The sequence below is a fragment of the Pristiophorus japonicus genome, chromosome 13, assembly GCF_044704955.1.
Source record: "Pristiophorus japonicus isolate sPriJap1 chromosome 13, sPriJap1.hap1, whole genome shotgun sequence".
In the NCBI taxonomy this organism is placed as follows: Eukaryota; Metazoa; Chordata; class Chondrichthyes; family Pristiophoridae; genus Pristiophorus; species Pristiophorus japonicus.
Genome location: NC_091989.1, coordinates 138,090,536 through 138,105,399, shown reverse-complemented (window position 1 = coordinate 138,105,399; position 14,864 = coordinate 138,090,536). Strand labels below are relative to the sequence as shown.

The window sequence follows — 14,864 nt, the reverse complement described above, 5'->3', positions numbered from 1 at the left end:
CGCGCCAAAAATGTACCTATTAATTTGGCCGCTCCTTCATAGTTCTGGTCCCGTGGCGTGGCGCTACAGAGCCTGCGGGGGGTGGAGCTTCATCCGCGCCTGCTCAGCGTAGCCAGCAGGGGGGCGGGGCTTGGGCCCAGCATCTCCTCGATGCTGACGGGAACGCAGGTCCGTTTCAGCGTGCGCGCATGCACAATGCACTTTTCGGCAATGGAGCAGGAAGCTTGGCAATCGGCCAATTAAAGGGAGAGCATCCTCAGTGCCTCAGTAGCATTGGCAATGGACCATAGAAATAGGTACGGTATGAATAGTGATTTTTGGGTGGCTGAGGAAGTGGAAAGGAGTGCTGCATAGGTGAAAAAAAGGTGAGAACTGTGATTTTTCAAGATTACCTGAGTGTAACTCCAATACGCCAATGACGCAAGAGCGTGTAACAAGAACAAAGAATTTCCTCCATGAGGAAGTAGAGAAACTAGTCACTGTCATTGAGGACAAATGGCTGGAGCTGGATATCAGTAAGAGTGGTCCCACAAAAGTTCCACCCAAAGAAATGAGAAAACGATGGAACCTAGTTGCAGAAGAATACACCACAAGATCTGGAAGCCAGTGCAAAAAGAAATGGCAGGACGTTGGTCAAGTAGTGAGTGTAAGTAATATCTTCATCTTTAAATGAAATTGCAATTGTAAATGTGACCATCTGTACATGTCCCACCCATCAGAAGCGCACCATGTGTGAAAAGTTATATTTTCATCTTTGCAGAAGAAATTGGCCCACAACAAAAGGGAAAGACTTAAAACAGGAGGAGGTCTGCCAAATCTGCACCAACTATCACCCCTGGAAGAGAGGGTCGCTGCCTTGCTGAGTCGCACCTGCAGAAAAAGAATCAGCTCTGTACAAGCTGGACCCACACGTGAGGATGAGGTTGAGTCATTAAAATGCATCGTCGCCCTTCAAATTAACCTGCTAAACGGCCTGCTAAGCATGAGACTACTTGTAAAGTCCTTACTCTACAGTATGAAACCACACGACGCACATTCTGGGAACAAGGTCACTCTGTGGCCTTAACTCTTTATTCACAGGACTCCAAAGACGATGACCCTGCGTGGGACCTCCCTTTTTATACCTGTGTGATCAGGTAAGGAGTGTCTCCCACAAGTTCACCCCTTGTGGTCAAGGTGTGCATCCAGGTTGAGTGTATACAGTAATACAGTGGTGTGTTACATTGTGGTTACATACATAACATCACCTCCCCCCCCGCCCCCCCCCCACCCCCAAAGTCTTATTGGGATCATAGGTTTAGTCTTTCAGGTAGTCTACGCTCCCTTGTGGAACGCCGCAATTGGGGCTCTGGTTGTTGGACTCTGACGTGAGTGTCTGTCACCTGTGGTGATTCCGGCCTGTCCGGGCTGACTGCAGGGACTGTGCATTCTTCTGATTGCTCTTGTTGCTCGTTCACTGGCGGTGTTGTGAGCTCCATCTCATGGTCTTCAGGTTCCTCCGTGTCGATGCTGAACCTTTTTTTTACTTGGTCCAGATGCTTACGGCATATCTGACCATTGTTGAGTTTTACCACGATGACCCTATTCCCCTCTTTGTCAATTACAATGCCCTTAAGCCATTTGGGCCCCATGGCATGATTGAGGACAAATACAGGATCATTTATTTCTATACATCTCCCCCTCGAATTACGGTCATGGTACTCGTTTTGTGACTTGTGCTTGCCCTCAACTATGTCGGTCAGGACTGGGTGAATGAGGGACAACCAAGTTTTGAGTGTCCGTTTCATTAGTAGCTCTGCGGGCAGGACCCCCATGAGCGGGTGCGGTCGAGATCTATAGGCCATCAGGAGACGCGATAGGCGACATTGTAGGGAGGGTCCTTGAATCCTGAGCATACCTTGCTTAATGATTTGGACCGCACGTTCCGCCTGGCCATTGGAGGCCGGTTTGAACTGCGCAGTCCTGACGTGGTTGATACCATTGCCCGACATAAACTCTCAGAATTCGTAGCTTGTGAAACATGGGCCATTATCACTAACCAGGATATCCGGCAAGCCATGGCTTTCCACGGTGGTGGATGACGTGCATGAATTCAGAATGATGCACTCGATCCATTTCGAGTATGCATCTACCACAATAAGGAACATCTTTCCCATGAACGGGCCTGCGTAGTCAACATAAATGCGTGACCATGACCTGGTGGGCCAGGGCCACAGGCTGAGCGGGGCCTTCCTAGGGGCATTACCCAGCTGGGCACACGTCGTTCACCTGCAAACACAGTGTTCCAGGTCTCAATCAATTCCAGGCCACCAAACGTGTGACCGGGCAATGGCCTTCATCAGCACAATGCTTGGGTGCTCACTGTGGAGTTCCCTGATGAATGCCTCCCTGCCCTTCTGGGGCATAACTAGGCCGGCTGCCCCATAGTAGGCAGTCGGCTTGGATGGAGAGTTCAATCCATCCGTCTCTGGACGGGCGCCCAATCTCCAGTCAGGACACATTTCTTAATCAGGGATGGGAGGGGATCTCTGTTTGTCCAGATTTTGATCTGGCAGGCTGTGATAGGGGAGCCTGCGCTGTCAAAGGCATCGACAGCCATGACCATCTCGGCGCTTTGCTCCGCTGCCCCCTCAGTAGTGGCCAGTGGAAGCCTGCTGAGCATGTCAGCGCAATTTTCAGTGCCGGGCCGGTGCAGGATGGAGTAGTCATAAGCAGCCAGCATGAGAGCCCATCGCTGTATGCGAGCTGATGCGTTGGCATTGATAGCCTTGCTGTCTGACATCAGGGATGTTAATGGCTTGTGGTCCGTCTCTAATTCAAACTTCCTGCCAAAGAGGTAATGATGCAATTTTTTTACACCATAGACACATGCAAGCGCTTCCTTCTCGACCATCCCATATCCCCGTTCTGCTTGAGAGAGCGACCTGGAGGCATAAGCCACAGGTTGTAGTTGACCCTCAGCATTGCCCTGCTGCAACACGCATCCAACCCCATAGGACGATGCATCACATGTCAGAACCAATTTTTTACAGGGGTCATACAGGGTCAACAACTTCTTTGAACAAATTAGGTTTCGGGCCCGATCAAAAGCCCGTTCCGGACAGTCCCCCCAAAACCAATCGCAACCCTTACGCAGGAGCACGTGTAGCAGCTTCAACAACGTGCTCAAGTTCGGCAGAAAGTTCCCGAAATAGTTCAACAGTCCCAGGAATGAACGCAACTCCGATGTGTTGCAGGGCCTGGGTGCTCTTCGAATCGCCTCTGTTTTGGATTCGGTGGGCCAAATCCCATCTGCAGCAACCCTCCTGCCCAGAAACTCAACCTCAGGAGCTAAGAACACACATTTAGACTTGTTGAGTTGCAGGCCTACCCGGTCCAGTCGGCGTAGCACCTCCTCCAGGTGGTGGAGGTATTCCTCGGTGTCTCGACCCGTGATGAGGATGTCGTCCTGGAATGCAATTGTTCCAGCAATGGATTTAAGCAGGCTTTCCATGTTTCTTTGAAAAATTGCGGTCGCTGATCGAATGCCAAACGGGCACCTGCCTAAACGAACAGTCCCTTGTGAGTGGTGATGGTGGTCAGTAGTTTAGATTCGTCGGCCAGTTCCTGGATCATATAGGCTGAAGTGAGATCCAACTTGGTGAACAGCTTGCCGCCTGCCAGCATGGCGAAGAGGTCCTCCTCTCTCTCTCTCGAGAGCGAGTATTGATCTTGTAGGGACACCCAATTGATGGTGGCCTTGTAGTTGCCACAGATCCTGACAGAGCCATCTGCTTTTAGGACGAGAACGATGGGGCTTGCCCAGTCGCTGAATTCAACAGGCGAGATGATGCCCTCTCTCAACAGCCAGTCCAATTCGCTCTCGATCTTTTCCCGCATCACATACGGCACCGCTCTGGCTTTGTGGTGCACTGGCCTGGCATCCGGGGTGATGTGTATCACTACTTTAATGCCTTTGAAAGTCCCGATGCCAGGTTGGAATAGTGAATCGAATTGTTGTAGGACTTGTGAGCACGAACTTCGCTCCACAAATGACATTGCGTGAACATCCCCCCATTTCCAATTCATCTCGGCTAACCAGCTCCTCCCCAACAGTGCGGGACCATTGCCCGGGACAATCCAGAGCGGCAGCCGATTCACTAACCCATTGTGTGTGACAGCCAACATTGCACTGCCTAGCACCAGAATGATTTCTTTGGTGTAAGTCCGTAATTGTGTCTCAATATGTGCTAATTTAGATCTACTGGCTTTAAGTGGCCATAGCTTCTCAAATTGCTGAACGCCAATGAGTGACTGGCTGGCCCCAGTGTCCAGCTCTATGCGTACTGGGATACCGTTTAATAAAACCCTCATCATCATTGGTGCCGCTGCATCCCCCAGCCATTCTTTCGTAACAAAGCTTTGCTGAAGCCTCTCGACAAAATCGTCCCAGTCTTCCCCAACACAGTACCGTTCCTCTGTGCTATCGGTGGCCATTCTCGTTTCTTGTCGTGAATTCCCGTTTCTTGTCGCCAATATAAAGTCCTTCCTCTACAGTATGAAACCACACGAGGCACATTTTGGGGACAAGGTCACTCTGTGTCCTTAACTCTTTATTCACAGGACTCCAAAGACGATGACCCTGCGTGGGACCTTCCTTTTTATACCTGTGTGATCAGGTAAGGAGTGTCTCCCACAAGTTCACCCCTTGTGGTCAAGGTGTGCATCTAGGTTGAGTGTATACAGTAATACAGTGGTGTTACATTGTGGTTACATACATGACACTACTCATAGCATCCATCCTGCCCCCTCCTGTGCTGCTAACCATTTGACTGTTCTGTTGTATTTTGCAGAAGAAGATGACAATCCTGAAGATCCTGAAGATCCAGATGCGGCGCTCCAGACCAAAGCGGGTGGGGGGAGAAGGGGTCCATGGAAATGTGTTCACGGGAGAATGCTGATTGTGATATGGATCAGTCCATAGTATAGGGCATCACACGAGCTCCATGAGCTCCATGGCGACATTCATGGTTTCACACCTTCCGAGGTTGCGGGTCCCAGTGGCGGTGGTGAAATGCATGTTGGATCACCCAGTGCCCCACCGTCCCAGCCTGCGCCTCGCACTGGAGGGATGCCACCGTGGGAGACAGACCCACGGTGAAGGGAAGGAGAAGCCAACTAGTCTCTCCTGAGATGCAGCCTTCATCAGATGTTAATCAGGTTATGCCATTGGGTGAGGAGACCAATGCCCTTACAAGATCACTCGTGGCGACCATCAGTGAGGTGCGTGATGAGGTAGCGACACTGTCGGGAGAAATATCAGCACTGAGACGGGAACTGAGGGCGGGCATTTCAGAGCGTGTGCAAATGATGGCAGATGCCATGAGGGAACTGGCTGCTGCAATAATGACACAAAGGCCGGATACTCAAATGCCACTCCCACTTCAATCCATGCACCAGCCACCGGTGAGACCCAAGCCGGGCCCCCAACCCCCCCCCCCCCCACCACCATCACCAACCCTATGAGGATGTGCACTTTCCCAGAGATGTGGCTGAGGGGCGTAGCCTTTCTTTGCTGTTGTTGTTGTTGTTGAAGTGCATTGTAAACATTCCAATAAAATATATTTTGCATTAAAACTGAATCATGTTCCATTATCAGCACACAACATTTAGGAACAACTGTTTAAAAAAAAACCATCCCTCATCCCTACAGTCATGTGTGCCTGCTGCCCCTAGCCCTGGCGGGAGGGCTAGCCGCTGCGTTCTGCAGTCGGCAAGGCAGGACTGCTCTATTTTCAATAGCTTATTTATCTTTCCTTTATTTTTGATGATGTTGTGAAGATGTTGTGCTGAAGATGTTGTGATGTTGTGCTGATGCTATGAAGGTATTTAGTGCTTTAAAATCCTCTAACTCACCTCCTCCCCCCTCCCCATCTCTGGCTACCTGCGCTGATTTCTTAAATGTAGGTAAGGTTTTTCTGTGCCTACAAAAGTGGTCACATACACTGGCCTAAGTTAGTTTGGAGTAACTTTTAGCTGCCCAAATTTGCTTCTATGGTCAAAAGAGGTGTAAGTGGCTGGTAACGCCCCCTTTTGGAGAAAAAAAACTAAACTTAAAAAAAACCTAACTAACTGACTACGCTGGAGCAAGTTAAATGGGGAAATTTTCGATTTTTAAGTTACTCCAAAAAAAACTACTTGCTCCAAAAAAAGCAGGGCAACTCCTGGGGAAATTTGAGCCCAAAGAACTGACATCAGGACCGATAGTGCTTGGTGGGCCCAGCCAGATCTGCCAATGTAGAGCAAAACCAGTTGTCCGCCATAACCGCTCAAATCTACATCCCTTGGAGCGGAGATCAGAGCCGTACCAGGGGGAATGACCAGGGTGGGAGAGAGTGAGGGTTTTACAGAGGACGCGGGCATTAAAGGTGGAAGTGATGGTGTGATTGAGCAGCTGCAGAAGTATTGTGATAGTTGGGAATTTGGAAGTGTCATTAGAAGTGACTTGGGAAGAGTTTTCTCCAGGGGTGGCCACAGAAGGAAAGTGGTGAGGGATGCAAGGAAATGATCAGAGATGGCCTTATTTGTGACTGCGACGATTCAGTATAATATGAATTCCAGGTAGCTGTCACACGAATGTAGAGATAAGTAAACTAGTATTGAAAATGAATTCAGGCAGCATAAAGCCAAATGTAATGCAGTAGTGATTACAAATGATGTCAGGGTGGTGTATGATGGTTTAAGATTGGAGCCAGCTGCTGAAAAATCTGCAAGAGCTACCAGATGACATCCTTCCTGACATTTTTTTCCATTCCCGCTTTAGCTTCTAGTGTTGACATCAAAATAGTCTAATACAGTCAGATTTTAATAGAAACTGCTCGTAAAGATACATTGAATTGATGTGATAATATCATAAGCTAATGTTCCATGAAGTCTGAAAATCTGCTTCATTTTGATACTTAGGTACTGTTTATTAATTCTCTGCCATGTTCTTTAATCTATATTATTATGAGTATATGGTTTCACATTTAATTCAGATGGATCATCCATGCTATGAAACACGAACTGATGATTCGAGGTGAGGATCTACCCACCGATTACCTGTACCAAATGTCACCAAGTGATGTTAAAAAGCTTCTGCTGGATATTCTGCAGCCTGATCAACATGAAAGGTACTCTGAACCAATTAAGTAATGTTGCATATAACGAAGGGTCGTTGACCCGAAACGTTAACTCTGTTTTTCTCTCCACAGATGTTACCTGAATCGCTGAGATTTCCAGCATTTTCTGTTTTTATTTCATATTCCAGCATCCGCAGTATTTTGCTTTTGTACAAATAATGTTGCAACCTGAATACTGTCAGAGGTGTCATCTTTATTACATGTTTCTTTATCTGTGCATTTCAGTTTTATTGGTATCCTGGTCAATATTTATCCCTCAACCAGCATCACTAACACAGATTATCTGGTCACTTATCTCATTGCTGATTGTGGGATCTTGCTGTGTGCAAATTAAATGCACAATATTTTTCCCTACATTACAATAGTGACCACACTTTAAAAAATATATTTAATTGGTTGCAAATCGCTTTGGGGCATCCCGAGGTCATGGAAGGTACTGTATTAAATGCAAGTTCTTTCTTTACTGTGTAAAGTAAAGTTTTGATTTAATGGGGCGGTGGGGTGGTGGGGCGCAGCGGCGTGGTTATAACCATTGTGGTTATAATTATTGGGCCCTTTCTTCAAGGACACAGCTTAAATAAAAATGCCCATCAAATATATTTTGAAGCTGCGTTATTAACTTAGCCACATTATAGATAGATATTTTTTCAACCAACAGTCTCATGTTTCAATGGAGTGGCATGTAGCTGATCTGTATATATGTATGCAACAGTTGAGTTGAAAATTAAATATGTAGGATTTGAGCTGAATACCAAAACGATCTGGTAGAGGAACCATGAGCAATTTAATACCACCGTCAGGTTACATATGCTTAACTCAGGAAACAGCAAACTGCAGGAAATTTATATCGCAATATTATAGAAATTAATTCAGGAGCTATAAACATAACACCAGCATTTGCAGAGGATCCGAATATAAATCTTCAGCCTCTAAATTTAACACCTTAAAAATAATAGCATATAGGCCGCTGTAAAGTGAGACCAGAATAGATTTTCTGATGGTGCAGGTGGCCAAATTAAATGTAGAAAATTAGGCAAATTAATTTGTCTTCCCAAAGCTCCTGTCTAAATTCTCCTTGTGACTGGAAGGGCAATGTGGCAAATGTTTTTTTTTACCAAAAATTCTTCTCAAGTTAAAAAGGCCTGTGCTGAGATTGTAAACCCTAGTTCTGTACAATCAGAGGGTACTTCAGCAGCTCATCCACTGCAGAAATGATGTACAGGACCCTGATGTATATGATTTGTTGCCCACATAAATGGAATTGCTAATAAACTGTTTCACGACAATCACATACTCTGCACTACTTAATTTAATGTTTCATGCACATGAGGATTTTTCAGTGCAGATAAGGAATTCAAATAAGATTGGAAATTACCCACGGGAGTGCTGACACCAATTGTTTTCCTGCTGCTGATCAATGCTATTTTTATTTTATCTGTTCACTGTTGTGCAGAATGATTAGGTTTTGACCATTCTGCTGCCTGATTGAGTATTTGCTGTCCTGCTTTTATTCCTGTAGAAGATTTCAACTGACTTCTGTGATTTTACAGAAAATTCATGAACATCAGCTACATTTAGTAAAAATGTAAAATATATTAGTGTAAACTCATTATGTTAATTATATATCATTAAACGTCTTACTGTTTAAACGACATTACTCCATTCCCATCAACCTCATCCTGCTCTTTGTTTAGAAATTTTTTATAACTACTTTGTATTCAGCACATGCTGGGGAATAGAACTCTTTCCATTTTGAGCATCTTGTGTCAATATCAAGCATTCACAGTTCAGGTGTAGCAGAATTAATAAAATTTCCTCTACTCTGCTGAAACCATGGGTTCAATTTTCCCCAAAGCTGTTTTTTGGCGTACTTGAAGAGTTACTCCCGTTTTTTTGGGGCCCAACTACGCCAAAAAAAATCATCCAAGTTTCCCCGTTTGAATTGTTCATTTTGGCACCACCGAACCTGTCCTTTAACTTTGGAGGTGGAGCCTAAGATCTGCGCCAAAAAAATTGGGTTGCCAGGGTAACCAGGGACACACTGGAAAGTGACACAAACAACAGCCAGCTCACAGCAACCTGCACAAGCACCTTACACATCGCAGCAACTTACCACCATTAAATTATTAAAGTGTTTATGACAACAGTCTATCTCCCCGCCCCCTTTCCTGGTGCTGGTGCCGGTATCCGTTACTATCTCAGGCCAAAGGGCCTCCCAATGCCGGTACCCGCTACTGTCCCAGGTCAAAGGGCCTCTCTCCCCTGCCGATGCCGGTAATGGCTCCTAACTCTGGCCAAAAGGCCTTTCCCACCCCCCCGCCCCCCACTTTCTCTCCCCTCTCTGCTGCTGCTGTCTGGGCCCTGGAAGTGCATCTGCTGTGCTGATTTCCTTACCTGCACCGATTTTCTTAACTGTCCAGAAGGTTTTTCCACAACGGTCACATACGCCGTCCTAAGAAAAATTGGAGCAAATCGGAGCTGGCCAAACTTGCTTAAATGGCCTCCTTGGCGCAAGTGGCAGGTTACGCCCCAAGTGAGGTAAAAAAAAATTTACTTAAAAAATTTGTAACTGAGTTACACTGCCGTACAATTTTTGGGGAAACTTGGATATTTTAATTTACGCAAAAAAAAAGCGACGAGCGCCAAAAAAACGAACAAATAACCGGGGAAAATTGTGCCCTATGTATCTTCATGATATCTTCGGAAGAGCACCCCCGATTGCTTTATTTTTCCAATCACCCTGTGACCTCTTTAAGTAAAACTGCCCATTAGTATGCACCTAGAAGAGGATTAACTGCCCTTACAGCCAAGAAACAGAGGAAAGCTTCATCCCATTAGGCCGGGTGAGGTTCAAAACCAGGTCAAAAAGGTGAAAGGTCAGTGTGTAAAAACCCCAAACGTGAAATCTGGCACCTTAGCACCTGCTGATAAGGCCAGTTTCAGAGAAGAAATGGCAGCTGCTTCTCTTCTGCCCAGTTCCGGCCGGTCCCACGGCAGCCGCCATTTTGGACAGATCGGCAGCGCAGCCATTGCCTGCACTCATTAGAGAAATGGTAATGAGGCAGATTATGGTGTCAATCAGTGTGCGACGATGATTTAACACGTAACCTGCCATTTTTGACATTGCCGCTGCATTCAATGCTCTCTCCAAATCACAAACAGCTAGTCGCAGGAAGGACTCCCACAGCGCTATTTAAAGGGATCAGCAACAACTTGCAGCTGACTTGCATTTTGATTTCTATTGGCTCTTATGTAAGTTTGTGCAACTGTTTGGCGATTTCTACAGTTATTTAAAGTTCGTGAGGTGACCCGGAGTGGTGCTGCAAATGAAGACGGTCTTGCATCTGATTTAAAGAGATCTCACACCACTTGCTCCCAGTCATGGGGGCTCTACTTGCAGTCCCCCTCACGCTGGAGTATGACAGGGAGATGGAGCAGAGGCAGCGAAGAGGAGGACAAGCTGCGCACAGAGGAAAGAGGAGGAAGAGGGGCAGGAGGGCTTTCAGCAGGAGGCCTTACCCACCTAGGGTCTTTCAAAATAACTTCTCCTATCTGCACTTAAGACAGGAGCAGTGTATTAGGAGGCTCCACTTCACCAAAGACATGGTCACAGAACTCTGACACCTCCTCAAACCAGACATGCAGCCTGAGAGTGGGGTGATGCCAGTGGTCCTCAAGGTCACCGTGGCCCTTAATTTTTTTCGCCACCCGATCCTTCTAGTCTGGAGCAGGAGACATAGCTAAAATCTCCTAGTTCTCCATCCATCGCTACATCCAGCAGGTCACAGAGGCTCTGTACTCCAGTAGATGGGAGTTCATTGTCTTCTCGCTGAACAGAGAGAAGAGGCAGGAGCCTGCATGTGGCTTTGCCAGGATATCAATCTTCCCCATGCTGCAGGGCACCATTGACTGCACACATGTGGCTTTGTAGGCACCGCATATCAATCCTGAGATGTACCACAACCGCAAAAGCTACCACTCACTTAATGTGCAGTTGGTGTGCGACCATGCCCAGCACATTATGATGGTGAATGCCCGGTATCCAGGCAGCAGTCATGCTGCCTTCATCCTGTGCCAGTCCGGTGTGCCAGCAATCTTCCAGCCACCATGTCAAATCTGAGGGTGGCTGTTTGGAGACAAGGGCTATCCGCTCTACACCTGGCTGGTGACTCCCCTCCGCAACCCCACCACTCGTGGCCAGCACTCATATGATGAGAGCCCTGCTGCCATGAGCTCGTCAAGCAGGCCATCAAGATTCTGAAGCAACGGGTCCGCTGCTTTGACTGTTCGGGAGGAGCCCTGTAGTACGCGCTGGAGCAGGTCTGAACTTCTACTTGTGCTGCAATGGAAGCTGCGACGTCACTCATCGCACCCAGCATCATGGTTAGGTCCACAAGTGTCCTAATGGATTTCCCAATTTCCATCCTGGCAATGTGTTCAAGATGTGGGTGAGAGTCTTGCAGCAATGGTAAGTGTGTGAGGGTGAGATGTAGCTATAATTTTGAGGTATGAGTCGTGAATCCTAGAGAATGGTGGTGATGAGTGATAGGGGTATGGTGCATTGAGCAGTGTTTGAGGGTAGTGGTGCAGATGGTGGGATGTGGCATTTGCTGAACCCTTCACACACCTTGACCACTCGTGTAAGGTCATTAAACTTCTTGCGGCACTGGATCCAGGTCTTGGAAATAACACACATGGCACTGACGGCTTGTGCTATTTCCTCTGGCGTGTTGCCTGGAAGGCCTTCTGCCCTCCTGCGGGTAGAGGACCTGTTGTCTTCTGTGCACCCTCAGGACTAAGGCCTCCAGTGCTGCATCTGAGAACCTCCTTTCCCTCTCTCCTCCCTGTTGTGTCATGGCTTCAGAGTGACGATGAGAAGCTTCTGCAACAAAGCACCTTACCTTTACATATTGCAGTGAGTCTCGGCAAAATTCTATTAGCTAGTAAACCGCACTCGATTATGCCCCCCTGTTGAGAGCTAAGCCAACCAGCAGCGCGTTTTGTGCTGAGATCAGCATTCCAATCATTTTACTGAGCAGGAATTTTGCATCCTGTCTACACCACTTGGAACAGGTGCGGGCAGATCAAGCTTCGTGCTCCCCATGCCCGTTTTTGAGCTTTATCCAATTTCACTCCCCTTGTCCTTTTCAGGTTGCTAACATAATTTCAAAATACACTGAGCTTAGTAAAGTTTAAATTATTTGCAACAGCAGCAATTACATTTAGAGAGCAAGTTGCAGAATTTCAAGTGGATAGTGTTCTATTATTTGTAACGGTGTTGATCAAATTCTACTGTTTTTTTTGCTACATGTCAAAGTTAGTTGTCACTCTTTTGTGTAACATTCATGTCTACAACTTTAATTTTTAATTGTAATGTTGATGAAATAGCCTAGATTAAAAATGCAATGAAATATGATTTAAAAAATGCAGAATGAGTAGAGAGCTTTTTTCTCCTTCAGGTCATGGAAAAACAGGCGTCATCTTGACGGCTCCTTGAACCGTACTCCAAAGGGTTTCTATGACAGAGTGTGGCAGATTCTAGAGAGGACACCAGATGGCATCATAGTGACTGGAAAACATCTGCCCCAAGTAATTGCATAATATGAGAGTGACCTGCAACATTTTCATTCAGTAGGCAAACATTCAGCAAACCTCTGCATTCATATTCACAAACCAAGTTCAAGACTGGAATTCTTCATTCTGGCAATCAGAAAACTAGGTGCTTTGCGCCTGCCCCATTGCTGCACTCCTGGCTGTGGCCAATTTTCCAGGATCAAGCAATTTAACCTATTTGCATAACACTCAAACATCCATCATACATTCCGGCTGGGGGACAAGGAGGATAAGACAAAAAACGCTGTAGCAGGCCTCAAACCCCTGTCTCAGCGTGATGTTGGTGCCAGCCTCCAGATTTTTCCAAATGTTTGCAAAATCTCGCCTCAGTTTCTACGGTCCATTACCCTGTGATCAATTGGAATGTGGCCTTTAAATTCTAAAAGGGCCTATCCACTCCCATAGCAACCTGGGCACCAGGAATGCATCTGCATCCCTCACATTGAGTGTTGCTATGGGAAAAATGACCGGAAACATATTGTATAACTTAATGCTATAATTTGCATCTCATTAGAATACATCTGTCCATATTAGAATAGATATATTCTATGTCTCCTCACTTCTGGTGAAAAATCCCACAAGTGGCGCAGGTGAGGGAACCAGCAGAATATCTACCTACCTTTTTCCTCCCCAGCTGCTAGATTTACCCTGTGGCACTAGTGTAACTCCAGAGGAAAATCTGCCCTATTATGTTTTTTTTTAAGTCCACAGATATTTAAATCCATTTAGTTAACAGTTATTCAAAATAAATATGTTTAAGAGATCATTGTGATCGGTAACTAACTGATAATGTCTGAATAGATTTTCTTCACTTGAATACTTAGAGGTTCTCAGGTGGAATTGGAATTCCATTCTTTTAATTAAGAATGGAGGGGAAATTCCAGCCTGTTTTTCAAAACTATCGGAAATTATTTATAAGCTGATCTTGAACCAGTTTCTCTGAATTGATCTTGTGTCCATGAGTTACTCTGATTCTGTGGCCTGTGTTTATATTCATCTTTACCAAGTAAGGTGTTGCATAATGAAATGTTATACTAATGTTAGTGCACTATACTCAATCTCAAAATACTGCCGTATGAAAGATTTGAATAAAACCTTGGTAATATTGATCAGATTTCTAGTTGTATGTAACTCAAATAGTTGTATTGGAACAGCTAATCAGTGTAACTGGAAAATAACAATCAGAGTTTAAGCAAGGTTATGAAAGCCCACAATATAACCGTTTAAGCAATAAACAATGATTGATCTTTGTAAGTGAATGGGAGATTATATTGCTTTTCATCAGCAGAAGTTCTGCTCTAACATTAATGTGTTTGTTTCTGCAGCAACCAACTTTGTCAGATATGACCATGTATGAGATGAACTTTTCTCTCCTTGTTGAAGCCACATTGCAAGACATTGTACAGCCTGAATATCGACAGATCATTGTTGAGGTGCTAATTAACATCTTATTTTAAGCCCATCCCAAACTTTCAACATTTTCACAACCATACATATCATAGAATCATAGACTGATACAGCACAGAACGAGGCTATTTGGTCCACCGTACCATTACTAGCTCTTTGGTAGAGCTATCCAATTAATCTCATTCCCATGCACTTTCTCCATAACCCTGTAAATCATTTCCCTTCAAGTATTTATCCAATTCTCTTTTGAATGTTTCTCTGGAATCTGCTTCCACCACCCTTTCAGGCAGTGCATTCCAGATCACAACAGCTCGCTGTGTAAAAACAAATTTCTGCATGTTGCCTCTGATTCTTTTGCCAGTCACCTTAATTCTATGTCCTCTGGTTACCGACCCTTCTGCCACTGGATACAGTGGGCCCGAATTTGATGAAGGCCTCCACCTGCCCAAGTGCCACCCAAAGGACTACCAATGGCTGCCGAGGTCCCTGACGGTTCGTTGGGTGGGGTTTTCATCACCCAGGTCCCTCGAAGGTCGGCGGGTGGTAAATCTGCCAATCTGGGTGGCAGCCGGTGGGAGCTCTCATTCTCCCAAGTGCCGCCGAGGATGGAGTCGGGTCCATGGAGGGTCGAAGAACTAAAAATAAAAATCATCAAAAACAAAAAGAAACATTTGACGACCTTCA

At 45.9% G+C, this 14,864-nt stretch overlaps 1 protein-coding gene across 3 annotated transcripts in view; it reads left to right on the top strand.

Moving 5' to 3' along the window:
- Positions 1 to 14,864, top strand: part of phkb (phosphorylase kinase, beta) — a 381,738-nt gene that overhangs the window by 351,622 nt on the left and 15,252 nt on the right. For all 3 annotated transcript variants that reach the window (XM_070898048.1, XM_070898046.1, XM_070898047.1), the window contains 3 exons: positions 7,017 to 7,151; positions 12,620 to 12,749; positions 14,099 to 14,206. In XM_070898048.1, coding sequence (XP_070754149.1) covers positions 7,017 to 7,151; positions 12,620 to 12,749; positions 14,099 to 14,206 — 373 coding nt within the window. The remainder of the gene's footprint in view (positions 1 to 7,016; positions 7,152 to 12,619; positions 12,750 to 14,098; positions 14,207 to 14,864) is intronic.